The sequence below is a fragment of the Eleutherodactylus coqui genome, chromosome 8 (genome assembly GCF_035609145.1).
Source record: "Eleutherodactylus coqui strain aEleCoq1 chromosome 8, aEleCoq1.hap1, whole genome shotgun sequence".
NCBI lineage: Eukaryota > Metazoa > Chordata > Amphibia > Anura > Eleutherodactylidae > Eleutherodactylus > Eleutherodactylus coqui.
In genome coordinates this window covers 74,440,962-74,462,049 of record NC_089844.1, presented here as the reverse complement: position 1 = coordinate 74,462,049, position 21,088 = coordinate 74,440,962, and the positions used below count along the sequence as shown (strand labels likewise).

The window sequence follows — 21,088 nt, the reverse complement described above, 5'->3', positions numbered from 1 at the left end:
ACATTGGCGTATTCACTGCCGGCTTTCTGCAGTGGAAAATCCACGGCAAATATGCAACAAACTGGCATTGGTGAAAGCTGCAACTGAATGGTGCAGATTGGCCAGCGATTTTAATTGCGCAGACGACCTGTGCGGCGCGAGCATGCTGGAGCGGCCCCTTCAACGGGACAGAAGAGGCAGACTGCGCAAGCGCGTCTAATCGAGCCAGGAGAAGGATTCGGTCAGCACCAGGGAGACGGGGACCCCAACACAGGGGGGGGACCCTCTGTAGGTAAGTATATAACTTCTGTATGGCCAATATTTAATGCACGATGAATATTACAAAGTGCATGTATATGGCCATACAGAAGTGTTTAACTTTACTTTATTTTGCGGGACAACCCCTTTAAAGTCACATATGAGTAAAAAATAATATTAATGATGATTTACAGGTCAGGGGCTTATCTTCTACAGAAGCGACTTTGTCACCCGTGTGAAGGAGGCCTAAACGCAGCCAACAACGATAAACGATAAATTGTTCACTTTTTATTCGTCGTTACTTTTCGGTAGGCATAAAAATCATCTTTGGCCTGTTCACTTATTGTTCAGTTTAAGGCCTCCGTCACACGGCCAACAAAGTCACGCAATTTTCTCGGGATGTGACAGTGCTACAAATTGCATGTATGTGAAGCCCGTGCTTTCCTATGGGTTCCTTCACATTTGGGATATTTTGTAGCATGCGACATTGCAAGTCCAAAACCTCGCTGGTTGCGCGATATGCATGCGACAAGTGAGGTTTTGTAGCCCATGTGTCCCTGTGGAACCTTCCTCTCTGTTGCAATGAAAAAGAAATAAAAGTATTTATCACTTTAGAAACGCTGTCCAGTGCTGCTGAGGCTTCTTCCCGGTCTTTGGCACTGTTTTCTTAATCTCTTCTGGCCAGGGATTGAAAAATCCCCGCCTCCTGGAAGCACTACCTCTGATTGGCTGACGCTTAGTCAATCAGAGCCAGCACTCAATGAATGGCTGTGATTGATTCATCGAGTCCTGGCTCTACTTGGCTAAGCGTCAGCCAATCAAAGAAAGCACTTCCAGGAGGTGGGGATTTTTCAATCCTTGGCCAAAAGAGATTAAGAAAACAGTGCCAGAGACGGAGAAGAAGCTGCAGCAGCGCTTCTAGGTGATGTATACTTTTACCCCTTTTTTTTTACGGGGTAGGGCTTATATTTCAAGCCCTTTCATCCCCCCCCGAAAATCTTTGCAAGTAGTGCTGCAAAGTTGTGCAACTTTGTAACACCACTTGCGACTTTGTAGCGCTACATAATCGTGGTATCACCGCGAGAAAACGCAGCAATATCACACGAACCAGCGAGGCGATATCGCTGCAATTTTCTCACAGCGATGCCATGTCGCCTGTGTAAAGGAGGCCTAAATAGCGCTCATTGAGTCTTTCTCATTCACTTATACAGTAAATGTGAACACCTGAACGATTTCCCGTTTGAACGAACCAATGATGTATCTGTCTGTATAAACAGGTTGCGCAAGCAAATATGTGAATTCAAACGTTTGGTGTAGAATGACCAAGTGTTACTGGAGATGACAGATAGAGATAGGCAGCGTGAAAGGAAAATAGAATAGTGCACCGAAATATGGTAGGCCTCTATTATGACAGTTGATTCGCTTTGAGTAAAGTATATTGTAGAATAAGTTTTAGTAATTATATTTAATTCCAGAATTTTCAGTGAAGCAGTTTAGAGCGGGATCTTAGTGATCCACTATTAGTTTTCAGAGAGTTATCTATAGTAGTACTGTGCAGTATCTATATTGCGCTAATAGACGACAAGTCAGCCTTGTTGTCATCTTCCCATTTCAGTCTTGTTGTCCAAGTTATCTTTTTATTCTAATAATGTGAAAAGTAATAAAGTGCTATACTCAGGGCTTCCATCCCCACCACTCCAGCACTACTCCAGTCCTTCCTGGTCTCATGATATACGCCACCAGTGATTGGCTGCAGTAGTCATACAGTATAGGGGCACATGACCACTGCAGTCACGTAAGTAGAGCTAGCTGGGGGGGATGAAAGCGGCAGCACTGGAGCAGCAGAGGATCGAACTGGTGAGAATACAGTTGCTTCTTTTTTATTCTAGTATTTTTGTTACCATTAGGAAAAAACTTGGACAATCCCTTTAAGTAGATGTTTTGATATTCACGCTTACTTCTTATTCTCTATTCTAGGGGGTGGTTTGTACCTTACATGAAGGAGATGACTTTGGCAAGTTGGCTTTAGTAAATGATGCTCCCCGAGCAGCATCAATCGTCCTACGAGAAGACAACTGCCACTTCCTGAGAGTAGACAAAGAGGATTTTAACAGAATCCTGCGTGTAAGTCGTAACTCATTAATCCTTATTCCGATACTTATTTCTTTAGCGATACCAATTCTGTAACTTTAAGTATGTGACTCTACAGGAGTAGTAGTAATAATATGGCAATATAGTAATGTAGGAGTGGAATAGGTATCCAAAATTCTCTCCTTTCCTGCATTACAACAGATGCACCTCAGTGAGTGCGTTGTCCTTTTAAAGCCCTGTCCCTATACTATGAACCCTTAGGAGAATCAGACTTTGCTAACACAAAGTCTTCTGTGGCGTTTGCCCGTAAAGGGGTTTTTGGGACTAAAAGTTGCTTCACAACCACTCTGTCCTTCCTGGTTACTGCTGACCAGGACATGTGACTGCTGCAGCCAATCACTGACTATAGAATCTCACTGCTGTGCTCAGTGATTGGCTGCAGCAGTTATACGTCCTGGTCAGCAGCAACCAGGAAGAACAAAGTAGTTATGACGCAATTGTAAGTAATCGGAAAACCCTTTAACCCCTTATTGACCACCCATACGCCTTTTTATGACAGTCACTAAGGAGCTTTATTCCGATACATGTGTGCTTTTACGGCACTGCATCAGAAGACCAAGATGAGTCTCTCTTGCTGGTAGGAGCAGGGGTCCAGCTATCTTCAGACAGCCTGGCACCCACTTCTGACACCACGATAGACCCATGTTCATATTCTGACGCAGCACCATAAAAAGGCTTTAATAGTAAAGACTGGAGAAACCTTCGTTGCTAGTCGTTTAACCATTTGCATGTCACTCGATCAAATGGAATAAAAAGTGATCAAAATGTTATATGTTCCCAAAATCTAGATAAATGAAGACTAGAGCTCAACTCGCAAAAATCAAGCCATCATAGAGCTTCATTGATGAAAAAATAAAAATGGATTAAAAAAAAACATTGGCAGCATAAATATTTAAACAGATCCTTGATGGGTTTTGTAGTATAGGCTGCAAGAACAACCACTCTTTAGTTCCTACTTTTACTGTTGCATCTGTCTTCAGGCTGAGGAAAAATTATCAGCTTGGTAATATACAATAAGGCTGCCTGTCCGCGGGCGTTTTAGCATTGCGTTTCCTGCAGCGGTAATCCGGCCGCGGGGAACGCAGTGCAAGCTTTCCATAGTGTTGCTGTGGAAAGCACAGCCCCCCTTGTCGCAAGCAGAGAATCATAGCGATTCTCCGCTCGTGGACGGCAAATTGCAGCATGCTGCTAATTGCCGCGATTCTCCGTGGTGAGCCTATCTGTCTAATAGGCTCACCGCGGAGATCCGTCAGCTGGCTCCTGCTCCCCGGCGGCAGCTCCCAGGGTGGAGATCTGCAGCTGAATATCGCAATGCCCTTGGACAAGCACCCTTTATCAGGGGTGTCCAACTCGTGGCCCTGGATGGCTACATATGTGTCCTAAAGGGAATGGGGCCCACGCAAACTGAATCTACAAAACGTGAGGCTGCAGGTGGTACCTAACAGTGGCAGGTTCATACAGATTATGAGGCAGTGGGCGGCACTTTCTGCTCTGTGACTGTCTGATTCTCTCCGGGTCCAGCATGCGGCAGCAGTTCTTCTTCCTGTCCTCCCAAGTCCTGACTGCTAATATCCAATATTAAGGGGAGGATAAGGGACATTGGTCTCATTGTGGCCAGCCAATGCTGCGTGACCTTCGCCTGGTGTTAGAAACTGGCCCGTGGCCAAAAACTCCATGTGAGCCCGGACAGGTTTCCATGTCCAGGTTTGCATGCAGAAGCAGGCACTGGCTCCAGTCTGGATTCCTTATAGCCTGGTGTTATTTGGAGGTTTTAGGGGTGGTTTGTAGGCACAGTGAAGGATAACAGAGGATTGTTTGGGGGACTGTGAAGGATGATGAAAAGGGATTGGAGGATTGTGGAGGGCGATGGGGGATTGTTTGGTGGGCTGTGGAGGATGATGGGAGATTGTTTGGGGGACTGTAGAAGACGATGGGGGATTGTTTGAGGGAATGTAGAGTATGATGGGGGGTTGTTTAGGGGACTGTGGAGGATGATGGGGTTGTTTGGAGGACTGGAGAACAATGAGGAATTGTTTACAGGGGCAAAGCTTTAGAAGAGGAGGGGTGTTAGGTTATGCATGTCAGGTACCAGATGGGTGCCGAAAAGCCACTTTGCCTTGGCCAGGACATTTAGCTAAATTGTCCCTGTGTGAAGGAAAGCCTAGATGCTACAGTACTCTGGTAGATTGATTTACTGTAGGGCGAACTCCTATAATGGTCATAAATACAAAGACACCCATATTATGATCTGTACGAATTCTTTTGTGGGAAGAGTTTTTCACAAATGCATTTGCTATGGTTGCTTCCATTTTTTTTCAGGATGTTGAAGCAAATACAGTGAGGCTGAAGGAACATGACCAGGATGTCTTAGTTTTGGAGAAGATTTTATCTTGCCAACAAGCGTCAGCTCAAGTGAACACTCAGTCACCATACAAGTACGTATTATGCGGCTGTATAGATATCGTATACTCCAAATAGTTCAGTTAACTCCTTGACGCAATAGGACGTACAGTTACGTCCTGCAGCGTCGGGGTATGTATGAAGAGAAATGTAGTGATCTTATCAATACAACACAGGTTAAAGCTATTTCTTAGCTGTACGGCTCATCGGAGAAGTTTAACTTTTAAATTCTGCAGTCAATTCTGACAACAGCATTTAAATCCCCCAACCGAAGTTCTGGGGTCCCATATGACCCCCTATGATGAGATCACGTGTTGCCGTGAGGGTGTCATGACAGTTGGGGGCCTTCTGAAAGGACCCAGGGCTATCATAGTAGAATGCCTATCAACCTGTGCCCTTGGGGCAGCTTGATAGAATGCCTGTCCAATCGCAGTATGATGTAATACTGTGGCATTACATCACACTGCAGGAACGATCAAAGCATGGCATGTTCATGTCCCCACTGGGGACTAAAAAAAAAGTAAAAATAAATTTATAAAAGTTTTGCTAATTAGTAAAAAAATAAAAAGCAATAGAAGTTTAAAAAAAACCTTATTTAAAAGCCATATTTATAGTAAAATAATCTAAATAAGAAATCATAAATACATATTTGGTATCGCTGCATCCGTAAAGGTCCGTTCTACCAATGTATAGTTAGGATAGCGCCTCGAAGGAGTAAAAATAAGAGATAAAAATGTGAAAAGATTTTTTAGAAGAGGACTTACCTGGTGTGGGCACCTGGACCCAAATGTTAAATGGAATAACCAGGCACCACACCTGTAGTCCTGGTCTTCGTATCTTAATTAGATTCTCTTATGCCGTAGTCATCCGATTCAATGGAGGAGAGCTGTAAGGAATCCAGAAAACTTCAAAGGAGTTCCTGGGAGCATAGGAATTTTCTGAATCAATGCACCGATATCTCCTTCTGATGGAATCAACCAGTGTTGTAATTTTAAAAGTTCAGAGAAACCAGATAAATAAAAGTAGTATAGCATAAAAAGCTATATAAATGTGGTACCGTAGTAATCCTACTGACCCATAGCATAAAGTCATCAGGTCATTTTAGTTGCAGTTTGTACGCTGTAGAAACAAGACACATCCAAAGACAGCGCAATTTCGTTTTTGTCCCGTTTCACTTCACTATGAATTTTTTAAAAGTTCTTCAGTACACTATATGGTACATTAGATAGTACCATTAAAAAAATACATCTCGTCCAGCAAAAAACACTCCCTCCTACAGCTACATCGATGGATAAATAAAAGAGTTATGATTTTTTAAAAGGGGGCAGAAAAAAACACAAATGTGGGGGGAAAAGGGCCATGTCCTGGAGTAGCCACACTTTATTTATTTTTTTCAAAAATCTGCAGAATAGGGGATTTATAAGCACTTTTACAATATGTTTTATTAGCCTATTATGTAAATTTTTCATAGAAAACCCCCTTTTTAGCTACTTGAAGAAATCTAAGAAATCTGTCTTCACCCGGCTAAATGCATAGCTGAACAAAGGAGTTCCAGCTGTACCTGCACTGTTCTCTTTAGTGCAGGTACAGTGACTTTCATAACCCAGTATAATAATAAAATGTCTGGCTTATGTTTTATTATGCCTTACTTATTATATCCTCACAGCACACCCATTCGCCGTTGGAGCCAATGCACTGTCAGGGTTTCAGTGCCTTGGAATGGGATATACATTTTGTCACAACATGTGCATTTTGTCACCTGACAGTATGTGAAGTCCGGTGGGGAACGGGCGCTCTGGAACGAGAAGAAAGCTGTCTGGAACACAAGATGGCTTTTTGATTTAACTGCAATGGGGGTGGTGGCAGGAGCAATATACGAACAAAGGATGCCAAGAGAGAAGATTAAGAGAGAAATATATATATATAAATGTAATAAAACATAAGGCAGACATTGCACTGGAGGTAACAGTGCAGGCACAGCTGGAGCTCGCTGTTCAGCTATGCAGCTAATTAGCTGAAGACGGATTTGTCAGCACCGACTTCTAGCTTCTTAGCTTAATAGGGGTTTTCTATGATATGATGTACAGAATAGGCGGATAAAACATATTGTAAAAATGCCTATAATCACCAATTTAAAAAAATAAAATAAAATCGGGACAGATCTTTTGAAATAGAGTGCCTGTCCACTGGAGTGATTTTGTCGGTGGTAAACTGCCGGCGAATCACGCCCTCTGAAGCTTTCCATAACATTGCTATGGAAAGCGCCGGCACACTGTCCACGGGCGGAGAATCATCGCAATTCTCCGCTCGCGGCGGGCAATTCGCAGCATGTTGCGAATTGCCCTGATTCTCCGCGGTCAGCCTACCTATCAGATAGGGCTGACCAGCGGAGATTCGGCGGGGGCTCCTGCTCCCGGACGACGGCTCCTGTGGGATACCGCAACGCCCGTGGACAGGGGGCTATAAGGGCAATTTTGTTTTGCTCATGTGATCCACATTATAGTATAATAGGTGATCCTGCACTCCACTCCGGCTGCTGCCTTGCACATCTGAAAGCAGAATACAAACCACTGATTACAACAGAAACAGACGACGATACTGTACAACAGGCATCATTTAACCGGCTGACATTTTATCATAAACACTACTACTCATCAGCTTATAAAGGAGCAGTGCCCTTAACCTCATCCAGACCGAGAAAGACTGATGAAAGACTGATGAAAGACTGATGTCACCGTCATGCATGTGTATAAATTTTCCCTATCCAAGCTAGAAACATACTGCACACTGATGAGGGGCAATCGCCCTGAAACAACTGTCTGTGTATGGTTATTCTGGCTTTGGCTTGCAATTCCCCATCATTTTTATAAGGCATGTTTAAAAAGTCTGACATTGGCTTGCAGGAATGCTGCCTTCCAATAGGTGGCGCTGCAGAGATTTCCCTATTTGCATAAATCTCTCCATTCATGTCTATTAACCCCTTGAGTGGCGGGTTTCCTAGCACCCTGTCGTGCCCACCAGGGCAGGTTTTTTAAAATGGTCTAATCATTGAATTTCAACTAATTTTGCAGCTGCGTCTCAAGAGCCATAACATTTTCATTTTTCCATTGACATGGCCATATGAGGGCTTGTTTTTTGCGGGACAAGTTGTGATTTTTTAAACAGGAGGGAAGAAAAAAAGAAATGGGGAAAAAAGAAAAAAAGGGGCCATGTCATTAAGGGGTTAAATAATGTATTAACTTCCTTCTCTGGGTCATTACGACGCATGGATACCACATGTGTGATTGTATTTTTGATTTTTTACAAAGTAAAGGGAGACAAGTGTTTTTATAATTTTTTTTTTAAATAATTTTTTAACTTTTTTTTTTTTTCTCCCTTTAGGGGACTTCCACAGGGACCCATCAGGACCCCTGATCACATTCCAGGGGTCTGATGGTGACAGCCCTTTACATGCTGCAGTGACAACCCTTTACATGCTGCAGTCACATAGACTGCAGCATGTAAAGGGTTAACACAGCAGAGATCGGAGGTTTTCTCTGATCTCTGCTGTAAGAGCTGGTACCTAGGTGTCCTCTGACAGCTAACAACCAGCTCTCCCTGCCAAAGAGACCATCGGCTTGCTTCTGACAAGCCGATGGTCTCTATGGCAACCTGTAAACAAAGCAGGACATTGCCGATATGCCGGCAATATCTTCTGCTGGTTTTTCAAAGCCCTTGCTTTGTTCTCTGTGGGTCTGTGCAGGCAGAGCACACTGTCACAGCTTGTGGCATTGTGCTCTGCAGCTCCCATAGTGATACATAGCCCGGAAATCTTCCGGGCTATGACGCTATGAGCAGTGGAGCTCGTCCCGGAAAATTTCCGGGCGTGCCACTCAAGGGGTTAAACTTTTGAAACCAGCCAAGGTAGTTTCATGCTTCTCCATGGATGGTGAGCGTCGATCTATCTAAAATTTAAGATGGAAATACTCTTTTAAAATATAAAACAACTCTACGGAGCAGGCACATCACATTTTACATAGATACCACATACCCCATACAATCTACTGTCTACCTGCGCTGCCATAGGAAGAATACAGACTACCAAGTGTAATGCTCTGCATTCTGCTGACAGACTTGCAGTATAATAGCAGGAATTGAATTCCCCACCACAGGCTATTGTTTTGGCAGAATCGCCTCTGCTAAAAATGGGAGAAATTCTTGTACAGATGTATGCAGTGCCAAAACGTTTGGCGCAATACACCTATTTGTTTGATGCGCCAGATGTTTGTTTGGATCCTTACACTATTTGCAAAAGCCTATGTATTCCAATATGACTACGAAAATAGCTTAGGTGTGCTATAATATCTCCATAGTGCTCTGACTACATCCATACTATCAGATGTATCAGCAAATTACTATAAATGCTATTCTCTAATATACAAGGACGGGGACACCAAAGGTAACCCAACTTTAAAGATGTATTACAGTTCCAACAGAAAAAGATTACTCTTTGGTAAAGAAGAGCTATACAGTTTCCAAATATATTTTGTGTTACGTTCCTACAGTTCGCAAGTAGGGCGCCCTTCACGAACGTTACCAACACGTCACACCAAGACATCATTAATGTTCACAATGTAGACATCTATTATATCACCAAAAACACAGGGAGCACAAAATAGGGCAAATAACGGTAACAGAAATACCGGAATGGGAACGCTGTCCTTAACCAACTTTGGTGTGGCAGACCTTGCCTAGAAGCAAAGCAATTGCCCCATGTCAGAAACCTAGGGGGTGTAGTCTGTCCCTAGATTGAGGATAGAGATGTTTAATGCAGGTAGAAAAAGTGATAAATATGACACAGTATTTAGTAGAAGTGACTAAACCCCACACAGAATAAATAGCCATAGGTACTTAGCTGACAGGAGTCCGCTGCCTCACCAAACACCTAAGAGAGGACAATAACCAGTGTCCGTGTAGAGGCAGGAGTGGTATAAATATACTTCATTATGGCTAATTGGTCGACTAGTGAAAACACCTCCCCATCGGCCTATCGATGCATACCCCAGGGGAGATGTTGCAGCAGGGCTGTGAAGAAGGGCACATAATACATTGAGCCTACTAAGGGATTTCGACCACATGACAGCTCAGGGACCTTCTAATGTGACAGGAAGAAGGCAGCACAAATCTCTGTCATTAGGAAGTTCATGTGAGTCTTACACTCAGGGAAGAGCACGTGGCTATAGTCATGATGTCACCACGTCTTAATTTTCTGTTTGCGTCTGGCGCACCGCAACACTGTCTATGAATTCCTCACCTTTTTTAAGATCTCTTGTTAACTTAATAGGAACATTTATTGCTTAATTCCAATGGATAATAATCTGTCCTAGTCATGGAACGAAGGTACAGCTACACCGCACTTCTCAATACAGTATATATATCAGTGTTGTGACATGTAACGACCCGTGCATCCGTAATATCGTCACATGATCAGGATTGATTTTATTGACTGGACTTAAAACTTTCCTATTGAATGCAAGTAGAGATCCTGAAAATAATGAGGAATTGATATAGAAAGTATTGTATCATTATACAATATACAAGTACTAACCTTTATGTTACAGTGCTTGAGGGGGTTCAAAGAAGGGCAACTAAACTAATACATGGAATGACGGGACTGGAATACCCAGAGAGTCTATCCAAATTGGGATTATTTACCCTGGAAAAAAGATGGCTAAGGGGCGATCAAATAACTATGTATAAATACATGAGGGGACAATACAAGGATCTCTCCCAGGATCTCTTTATACCCAGGACTGCGACTGTAATGAGAGAGTATACGCCACGTCTAGAAGAAAGCAGGTTTTATCGCCAACACAGAAAAGGGTTCTTTACTGTAAGAGCAGTGAGACTGTGGAACTGTCTGCCTGAGGACGTGGTGATGGCAAAATCCATAGAGAAGTTTAAAAGGAGACTATTACAGGATATAAATCTTAGGTTAATTATTAATCCGGGTATACAGGCAGGTAGGAACTATTAGGGGTTGATCCAGGGATTAGTCTGACTGCCATTAGGGAGGCGGGAAGGAATTTTCCCTCAAAAGGGCTAATTAGCTCCTGCCTCTTGGGGTTTTTTGCCTTCCTCAACATAGGAGGATTAATAGGCTGAACTAGATGGACATTGTCTTCATTTGGCCTTACATACTATGTAACTATGTTATTTGCTAAAACTGTAACAATTGTTTCAAATTTACTTAAAGGGTATTCCCTATTCACACAATAATGGCATATTACTCACTCAAATATGTCATCACTTTATAATCGGTGCAGGTCCAACCCCTGGGATCCCAACTGATTCTCAGAATGAACGGCCATAGCACTGATTTAGTGCTGTGGCCCCATTACAGTCTTTCACAGCGGCGCCCGGCCACTTGCACAAGTCAGTGGGACCAGCTGCAGTTCCATGCACAGCCAAGTGACCAGGAGCGCTGATATGTGGGGAAAAACTGTGAAGTGGCCACAGCGCCTGTTCATTCTCAGGATCTGTGCAGCTCCCAAAGGTCAGACCTCCACTAATTCTAAATGATTGCATATCCTAGCAGTATATCATCATTTTAGGACATACATGTTACATTTATTATCAATTTATTGCTCTGTTGCCATATTTTCATTACTTTATGTTCTACCTGGTATCATTGATGCACGACAGAGTTTGTGAACAGTTCAATGCAAAGAGCCACATGTAGCCTCGAGACTCTGATTCAGAACTGCAATAAAGAACTGACATGGGGAATATGTGAAAATGAGGCCATAGCTACTCTTCAGCAATTGTTTGCAATTTTGATACTTGTGATACATATTTGCAAATTTGATTTCCATAAGAACCCTCAGAGCTTTTAGACTTTGATGTAATTTTTGTACCCAAAACCAACATTAAATGCTCAAAAGCACATGCCTTGCCTTATGATAAATACTAATGATGTTGTAGAACCTATAGATACGACCTTCCCATAGGTGTAAGGAGAATTGTTCTCTATGTTTTTTAGGTACACTGTGATGTCTGGAAATCCAGAGAAAATTTTGGAACACTTTCTAGAAACAATGCGACTGGAGCCGACCATGAATGAGTCAATAGGTAAAAACACGGACTGTTAAAGTGGTTCTCCAGGACTTTTACTATTGATGACTTACTCTCAGTAAGGTCATCAATTGTTGATTGATGGGGGTCGATCACCAGGCCAGCTGGCAGTGCGGATAACAGTGGAACCAATAGAGTTGTTCATATTGCAGCAGCCCGGTTTAATTCTGCAGGCACAAACTTCCATTGAATTCAATTGGAGCTGTGCCTATATTACCAATACGGACCACTGCTGTCTTCTTACAGTTCTGTCCGCATTAACAGCTGGTCTAATGATCAGCTGATTATCGTAAATCCCATGTGGCAGACTCCCTGAGAACAGGTCATCAATAGTCCCAAATAAGCCCTTTACCTGGTACATAATAGATGGGTATTATGTGTGGGATCTCAGGCTACTGTGGTATCCAATCATCACTCATGATGTTTCTTGGTGTAATCACTGAGAATGTGCTATGCAGAGTATTCTGAGTGATTTCCTATGTCATACAATCTAGAAAAAAAGCTACTTAAAAACTCTGTGAAGGAGCCTGAATTTATTTTCTGCCAGGTCTTTCTAAAGTTGAACCCTTTACATTAGCTGAAAAAATGGAATGCACTTTTCAAGTCAGCTGCATGTGAAAAAGAAAGTTATAGTATGCATTGTGTTCCGCTGCAAACTTGCATGTCATTAGTGCATTGTGAGGATAATCAATATCCTATTGCAGATAATATTAAAGGGGTTGGACTAGAATCACAAGTTATTCCCAATCACCACTGAGCCCCCTATCGATCTCAAGAACAGGGATCCCATGTCTCCTGTCTTCCTCACTATAGGCTTACTCTACCCCCTACAGTGGGGAGGAGACTAAATGGAGTAACGGTCATGCCAGTTCATTCCCTTTTGATGGGACTGTCAGAGATAACAGAGTGACAAGCGCTCGGGTATGTCTAGCAGCCCCATTGAAATGAATAGAGTCGCTGCCTCGCAGTGTCCTCTTCTGCCGTCCCTGCAGAGAGTGAAGTGAATCCGCAGTGACTGGCAGAAGGGGACATTGGATCCGCATTCTTGGGATCGGTGAGAGTCTTAGCGATAAGACCACCACCGATTGACAACTTATTCCCTATCCTGTGGATAAAGGTATAACTGCTGATCCTGGTCCAACCACTGTAAGGGCAGCTTCAAACGGACGTATGTGAAAACACGTTGTGATCGAGTTTTTTGCTTACATTTTACTATAGTTTTTGCGCTAGCTGAGCCATTTCACTTGGGCGTGGGACACAGCTGCACCCTGAGTTAAATGGCCATTTAGCCTAATTAGTTCCTGATGTGTACTTTTCCCCGCGTTTTGGGTCTGCACCCCCCATAGACTCCTACGGGGCCTTTCGTGCGCAGATGCTCACTAAAATAGAGTATGCTGGGTTTCGTTTACATGCACAAAAACAAAATATGAGAGTAGACCCATTGAAATCAATGTGAGCTTATGCTCCTTAGAAAAACTTAAACAGACCAATATTGCATGTAACTTTAATATAATGTCATGATTTACATTTTGCATTTCCATTAGAGGAGCTGCAGCAATACAAAGTTCCATTTTGAGTTCCATTAATTAGAATAGGATTTTCTGAACTCGGTTGAATTCCATTTCGTTTTCATTTCCGTTTTTGTAGGAAAATAGTAGTGCAGACTGCTGTGCATATTTTTTATTTACATTATAGACAATGGATGACGGAATGAACGGAAAGGTTTCCTTCTGCTTCCATTTTTATGTCCTTTTTAAAATGTTCTGTGCAGAGAAGGTTAGAAAGACAAAAGGATACAAAACAGATCAGTTAAAACCAGATAGAAATGGGAACAAACTGAAAGAAATGGTTAGTTTTTTATGGATTTGTGTACAGGATCTGTTTAAAAAAAAAAAAAAAAGGGAAACTATGGTTTTTGTTTGCTTCCATATTTCTGTCTTTTCCATTTAAAAAAAAAAGATTTGTTTAAAATGGAAACCCAAACGCTGATGTGAACCCACCCTTAGGCACCATATGTAGCACTGTGATCTAACACTGCCCATTTTTACAGCTCGGTCAGAAGTCAAGGTATCATTGCTTATAATTCCTCTATTTGTTATAGATTCTGCCATCGATGACTTCATTATGATGCATTGTGTGTTCATGCCCAACTGCCAGCTCTGCCCGGCCTTGATGTCTCAGTATCCTTTTCCAAAGCAAAATATTAGTTGAGCATGAAAAATGTTTTTCTGTGTTTTAGTTTGTCTCGTTTTCCTACAGTGGTAGTTTTAATGAAACTTTTTTTTTATTCAAAACACGTCCAGAACACGTCATGTACAGGACGGCGTGGGCAGCAGTGACATGATTTAATGTGGAATGTCAATTGTAAGAGCAAGGACAATTATAGCGGGGATGAAACAAGATTGGCTGAATATCCACCAGTCTCCTTTGATCTTAAAAGTTCATATTTTTTCCAGAAACAGCACCACTGTAGTTTATGGTCTGTGTCTGGTATTGCAACTGTCTAGGATGGGGCTTTGCTACAAAAGCAGGGACAAACCAGGGATAACAGTGGTGGTTTTTATGGGAAAAAAAAGTATATTTTTTCAAATCCATTAAACTCCTTTACATTTTCACCAGGTACTGCTGCATACAGAGTGACAGCTCTCTTCCTATACATAAAAGGGGAGAGAGCTGTCAGTCTTCCTGCTGCAGCCGTCCCTGCTCTGAAGCAAACTTCAAAATGTATTAATTCTGAAGTGCTGCAGCATTTCAGAATAAAGCAGCTATGGGGGCAACAAGCATCTCTGTCCTGGGATTATGTTGTCTGTAGTTTGGGCAGCATAAACCTTATAACACAATCCCTTTAACCAGGCTGTTTTGGTCCTAAAGGACAAGACACTTTTTAGGAATATATTCAGTTATAAAAGTCCTGCGCTCACAGGGCCCACCATTCACATGGAATAATGTAATTGGTAATACTTTCAAGTAATAATGACTTACTTTGAAGGAGGGGGATATGACGTCCACAAAGCCCCCTCCTGTTCCTAATTGTCTCGACAGAAATTAGGCTTCAGGTCACTGGGTTTAGATAAACCTCTTCTTTGTTCAATGTAAAAAACACTTGGCACAGCACGGCAACGCGTTTCGGTGCTACAAGCACCTTTCTCAAGCCATGATAACACATACAAGTTGCGAGTATATATAGTATTTACCTGCTTCTGGATATCGCGGTGTTTCTCGCTCTTCCTGGTCCCTGGGGGGCGTGGGGGAGTTTATTGGTGGTAAAACGCATATTTTTTTTTTTTTTTACAGTTTATAGTTGTATTTTTTTAATTACTTTATTTCAGCATAAATATACTATTGGAATGGGTTCCTCATTTTGTTTCAGACGTTTTGATATATAATATGTATAGTTTTGGATTACAGACAGAATACGGCGGCGGCTTTGGTTGGCGTCGGTGGTGGTCATTTTCTTTTTGATGTATATATATTTATTCCACTTTCTAGTACGTAGCGCGCATTAAGTGCTAGGTAGCCTGGAAAGGAGGATGCAGAAGCAGTTAAAACCGCTTTTGCCTTCTCCTCCGGGTCCTCTGCTGTGTCTGACAGCTGTGGACCCAACCTGCTCCTGCTTGGATGGAAGAGCAGAGGCTTGTATCCCACGCTGTACATCTGCTATCGACCAGGATTAAAGCCCAAGAACCGTTTATATACTGTGCTTGGTCCTTAAAGGGTTAAAGGTTATTTCAACCACTAAGAGCAATGGCTCAGATTTATTAAAACTGGCAAGTTATACGACAGTCTTAAAGGGAACCTGTCATTAGGATTGTGGACGTTAAACTGGCACCATAGCACTTACATTCACATATAATCGTAATACACCAAAGACATATGTTTGTATGAAATAGAAGAATTGCTTATCAGCCTACAAACGTCCATTTATAATATAGCACATAGTATGCAAATGTGCTCGTTTTGATCACAGAGGTGGTCCGTCTGAGTCACATTATGCACGCACCCTCCACTGCCTGCCTCTGCCTTTGCTAGCGGCACAGGTTGCGGTGAAATACTTGTTCTTGCAGTGTTCATCCCTTCGCCCCTGTCGGAAATAGCCATGTACAGTGGTTGGAGGTGTCTACATCCTGACTTCACATTGCACTTGCACCAGAAGCTGAGTTAGGCAGATTCTCATGCCCTGTGGCACACGGACTTTGAGCTCATAGGGATTGTAAATGTATATGGCCCAAGTTTTTTGAACTCCACTAAAAACCACAGTTTTTCCACTGTTACCCCTGCCAAGCATGGAGGATCCGCCTAGAGTGAGCTCAGAGCCTGTGTGCTGCCGGGTGCCACAGGTTCCGAATAGGTGTACTACGCTGAAATGACATACCATCTTTATTAAGCATGACCTCTTTTAGCAGACCGTGCACCAGAATAAAGAGTTTGCGCCAGCTCTGACCCCGTGTAGATTTACACCATTAGTTTCTGGTATAAGTGATTAGTGAATATCTCTACATTTACATAACTTGTTGCGTACATTTGTACCAGTTTTCTGACCTTTTTATCCATTTATATGAATGGCTGCTTTAAAGTGTGATTAATGTCTTAATATATCTTTATAGGGGGTTTCATAACCCCAAAATCCCTGTTTGCCTTCACAAGTCATACAGTTGAAGAGAGTATTTCAGTTCACTTATGAAGCCCTAGCTGTGGGTGGCACGGTACAGTGACAAGACATACTGATTTCAGCTGTCTGTCACATAGGCCAGAATCCTACTCTGACCGCAGCCGGCGACCTTGTGTACCTGATTACTTCTGTATTGTGGATGACCGCGGCAGCTCACTATCGGTCATGCACATCACTGTCTTGTTTTTCTTTAAATCTTTGTTTTTCCCATGCTAGGCGATGACGCAGGTATCTGTGACCTATCTGCAGTGTCAATTGCGGATGGCCCACGGGTCAGATGGCTTTCATTGACTTCAATGGAAGTCGTCCGTGCGGAGTCTGCACTAAAATAGACCATTTGTTTGCGGAAATCGAAATCACTATCCATTCATGTGAGCAGACATGCAAATGTTCTATTCGATCAAAGGATGTGGAATACCACAGATCGTGGTATAGCTCAGCACTCAGCAATAGCTCAGCACTCCCTGCTAGGCAGTGAACGCTATGTCCCTAGTGACATAGTGTACATTGCCCTGCAGAATGGAGACTGCAGAGAATGGACGCTTCGTCACCAGAAGACAAAGAATCGGCCGGCTTGCGGTGAGGTGACCCAGGGGACTGCAGGAGCCAGGAGAAGATCGTCGGGGAGAAGATGCAGTAAGCAGACTGACAGAGGAGGAATAGGTAAGTATAGTATGTTTTGTAATGACAAAACCCCTTTGAGATAAGACCAAATCTAAATTTGCACTACTCTTCAAACTCATCAACAAGAATGATCATTAAGATGTTTGATCTTGTCTTATTGAGGAAAATGCACTTTATAAAAGGACACAACTAATTATATTGTTATGTGGACATTTAGAATAAGAAGACATTAGCCCTTCAGATATTATTATTATTTTCAGTTCTTCTCATGGGTGTTTCTGGTGAAGTGTCCAGCAACATAAATAGCATTGTCAGATCTTGCCCGGTTCCATGTATTTCATAGAACAAATCCAGCGTATTCCCGGCCTTTTTCCAGCGTTGACAATATAATTGTGGTGTGTGGAAATTACTATTTTTGCATCTGGTATTTCTTATGAAATTATTTATGGATATAATTATTACTTTTCAGTTGCAGTTTATGATTGTGTTTCACATTGCTTTATACAACTTTGTAGAGGTCAGTGAAAAAATAATTATAGTGCAACAAACTGGAGTGAAGAATATAAATTTGGGATAAAAGGTACCGAGTATGAGATACATGAATTTACGGATAACTTTGCTGATTTTCTGTATTTTGAATTTATTTGAGTGGTAAACAGTTTTGATGCGTTAAATGCTAGAATATATTAGGGGGCATCTTCTAATAATAATAATAAAGAAAATACCCAACTGACTCACATCAGGAACTCTGAAAAAAAGACTGATGGTTGCCGAACAAAAACAGGCGATCAGGACTAACGTAATAAAAGCCAGGTTGTAAAAACTATGATACAACATGCCAACTCCTGTAAAGAAGCTGATGAAACAACCGACTACATACTCAACTGATAGAAGGAGATCAGGTTTTATAGCATGCCTTGTCTTTTTGGATAAAATGTGTAAGTATAAAGATCTTAAGGCCCTTTTACACAAGTTGATGATTGGCCGAATGAATTGCCCCAAGGAAACAACCCAGTTATCAGCTGACAAATATGCAAACAGTCTTGAGGAGGATTATAGAAAGTAGGTGGGGGAGGTGCTGCCAACCTGGTAAACCCACCATTGGTGGATGGAATAGTTATGCGGATATCAAGCTGGTATTTTGATTATCTATTCATTAGAGAGTTGTACCAAGATGCCAACTCTGTTTCCGCATATCTCCTTTTTGGGCTGTGCTAGGAAATGATTAGTTCCATGAACGAGTGTAAGTTATGAATGTCACCATCATTTGTGTGTCTGTTCTTCCTCCAACAGTTGCCAAGCGTAGAGGTCATTAAAGTGAGGTCAGTCAACTTCCTATATCATTGACTGCTGTTCGTTACCGTGTAAATGAACCCTTACACCTTCATATTCATCAAACACTAAGACATCTTGCATGTTTTAGTTGTGTAGCTGGCAGATCATCCTGCTGGTGTCTATGTGTTCATAGAGTATCATCTTTTCCTCCTAAGATTCTGCAAGTTGCTTGAAAATGGAGATACACTTTAAAGTGATACTCTAACCAGGCTAGGATCGATTTCCAACCCCCTAAAATCTTACCCTAGATATTGCATTGCAGAGAGTTTAAAGAGGTTGAGCCACCAGGATAAGGACAGCTCCCCCAATGCTGTTCTTGAGTGCTGGAGGTCTTAAATCCATAGCCATGAGATAATATTGTCTGGGAAAGCTAAAAGTGCCTTTTCATTCTAGCATAGAAAGGGAGTGACAAATGGGGGACAATTACTTTACCGTAAATCTAATATTACACAGCACCCATTGGAATCATTGAGCATATGTGTGTCCTCCAGTGTGATAGTCACTCTTTATAGTTGCTCTCCACTTTAGCTAATCAAGGTTCCAAGCAAGACAACCCCCCCCCCCCCCACCCTCTCTCATTGCATCCATATTTCCTAATTGGGCATTTTAAGGTAGGATTGTCTTGATGTGTCTAGGGATTTTACACTATTCTATGAAATGTAATTGAATACCTGAACAAGAACTAATGGCTTTGCGATGGATGGCTTGTGTGTAGCAGAATAAACCATATATCCAATAGTTTCCGTCATACGGTGATGGCTTTGACTTGGTTTCCATTTGGTTGCAGATTTTCAGTGTGTTCCAGGATAGTAGAAAAGCGAGCTCTGCGAACAATTCTTCCCAGCTGTCATTTGTCTCTTTCAGTTAATATTTTGGCTGGTCCGGGTCTTGGTTTAGGCTTGGTATGTCCCTTTCTCCTCCACTTTGTGATCGTGTAGCTCACAGTTGATCTGGTGACCTGGGTTTTAGCAAAAATGTCATAAACCAATAGTCCACTAATGTGACAACCAGTAATGATACCACGTGTTAACTCTACATTCCTTGGAATGAGGCATGTTAAGTGAAGCAATCAAAACAGACTATGGCTGGCACCTCCCAGGGTCTGCATCTTATCTAGCATGGTTTATGTTACGTGGCATGATCCATTCTATTGACAGAGGTGTACAAATAGTTTTGGTATGCAGAATAGTTGAAAAATGGTGAAGCGAGCCCAGTAGAAAAATGGAAATGAGTCATGATGCCCTCTTTTCAGAGGATGCTGGCTAAAGATTCTTATAGAAGTGAAGGGAGAGTGTCCCTATGTGTAGTAGGTGCAGCCAAACCAAAGTACCCAACTGGGACAATGTTTAAATCACATGTTCCAGATTGGAAAAAAAATGGGCGGGGTGGGGTATATGACACAACTACTGGCATAATAAGAAGAAGTTGTCTCACCTTCTTAGCTGCTTGCGGTGCTTGTAGTCTGTGCATGCAGAGAAAATCATACTCGCATCCGTTCTGCCATTCGGTCCTATGGCTTGTTCAAATGATAGTGGATACATGGGAATACGGACACATCAGATGATTTTTCTTTGCTTTGAAGGTGAACAAGGCATTGCGCCGAAACGCGTTCTTGTTTGTATCATGTACCTGATTGTCCGAGCATAATGAAAGAATAAAGCAAAGAAAAATCATATGATGTGTCCGTATTCCTATGTATCCACTACTGGCATAATAACATTACACGAGTTGGTTATTTGACAAACTTCTCTGTTTATTTATTGTACCAGCATGTATACGCATTTAGAGGTTCATAGACCTCGTCCCCAGCAAGTACTAAGGCCTCCTTCCCACGAGCGTGACTGGGTCCGCCGCGTAATATTACGCAGTGAAGCCCGTCACGGCGCCCCCCAGAGCCCCTATACTTACCTGCGGGAGATAGCGTGAAATCGCTTCCTCGCCCACCGCCGCCGCGTCACCGCCCGTCACCGCCCACCACCGCCGCGTCACCAGCCGTGTCACGTGCACGGCCGGCCGTGTCACGTGATGCGGCCGGCCGCGTCATATGACGTCATATGACGCGCGGCGGTGGGCGGGAAAGCGTTTTTTCACGCTATCTCCCGCTGGTTACAGCGGGAGATAGCGTGAACGGACGGCTTCCATTGACTGCAATGGAAGCCGTCAGTGCGTACAGCCCGTCCTCACCCGCAGAAAATAGAGCATGCTGCGGGTGAGGACGGGAGAAATCGCGGTGCGTAATTCCGCGGTGGAATTACGCATCGTGAGCATTGTGCTATTAGGTTCAATAGAACCTAATAGCTGCGGGCAACGCAGCGGATTTTCGCCGCGAATTACGCGGCGGAAATCCGTTCGTGGGAAGGAGGCCTAAGGAAGAGGTCTATGAACCTTGAAATGTGTATATATGCTGATTAGAGATGAGCGAGCACGCTCGGTAAAGGCAGATACTCGAGCGAGCATCGCTCTTCTCAAGTAACTGCATACTCGTCCGAGCAAATGCGGGGGAGCAGCGGGGGTGAGTGGGGGGAGGTGTTGAGAGAAGAGAGAGAGATCTCTCACGCT

General features: G+C 42.8%; 1 protein-coding gene across 3 annotated transcripts in view; it reads left to right on the top strand.

The window, feature by feature from the left end:
- RAPGEF4 (Rap guanine nucleotide exchange factor 4) overlaps window positions 1-21,088 on the top strand; it is a 270,214-nt gene that overhangs the window by 172,644 nt on the left and 76,482 nt on the right. For all 3 annotated transcript variants that reach the window (XM_066575843.1, XM_066575842.1, XM_066575840.1), the window contains 4 exons: window positions 2,215-2,361; window positions 4,708-4,823; window positions 11,810-11,898; window positions 14,003-14,081. In XM_066575843.1, the coding sequence (XP_066431940.1) occupies window positions 2,215-2,361; window positions 4,708-4,823; window positions 11,810-11,898; window positions 14,003-14,081 (431 nt within the window). The remainder of the gene's footprint in view (window positions 1-2,214; window positions 2,362-4,707; window positions 4,824-11,809; window positions 11,899-14,002; window positions 14,082-21,088) is intronic.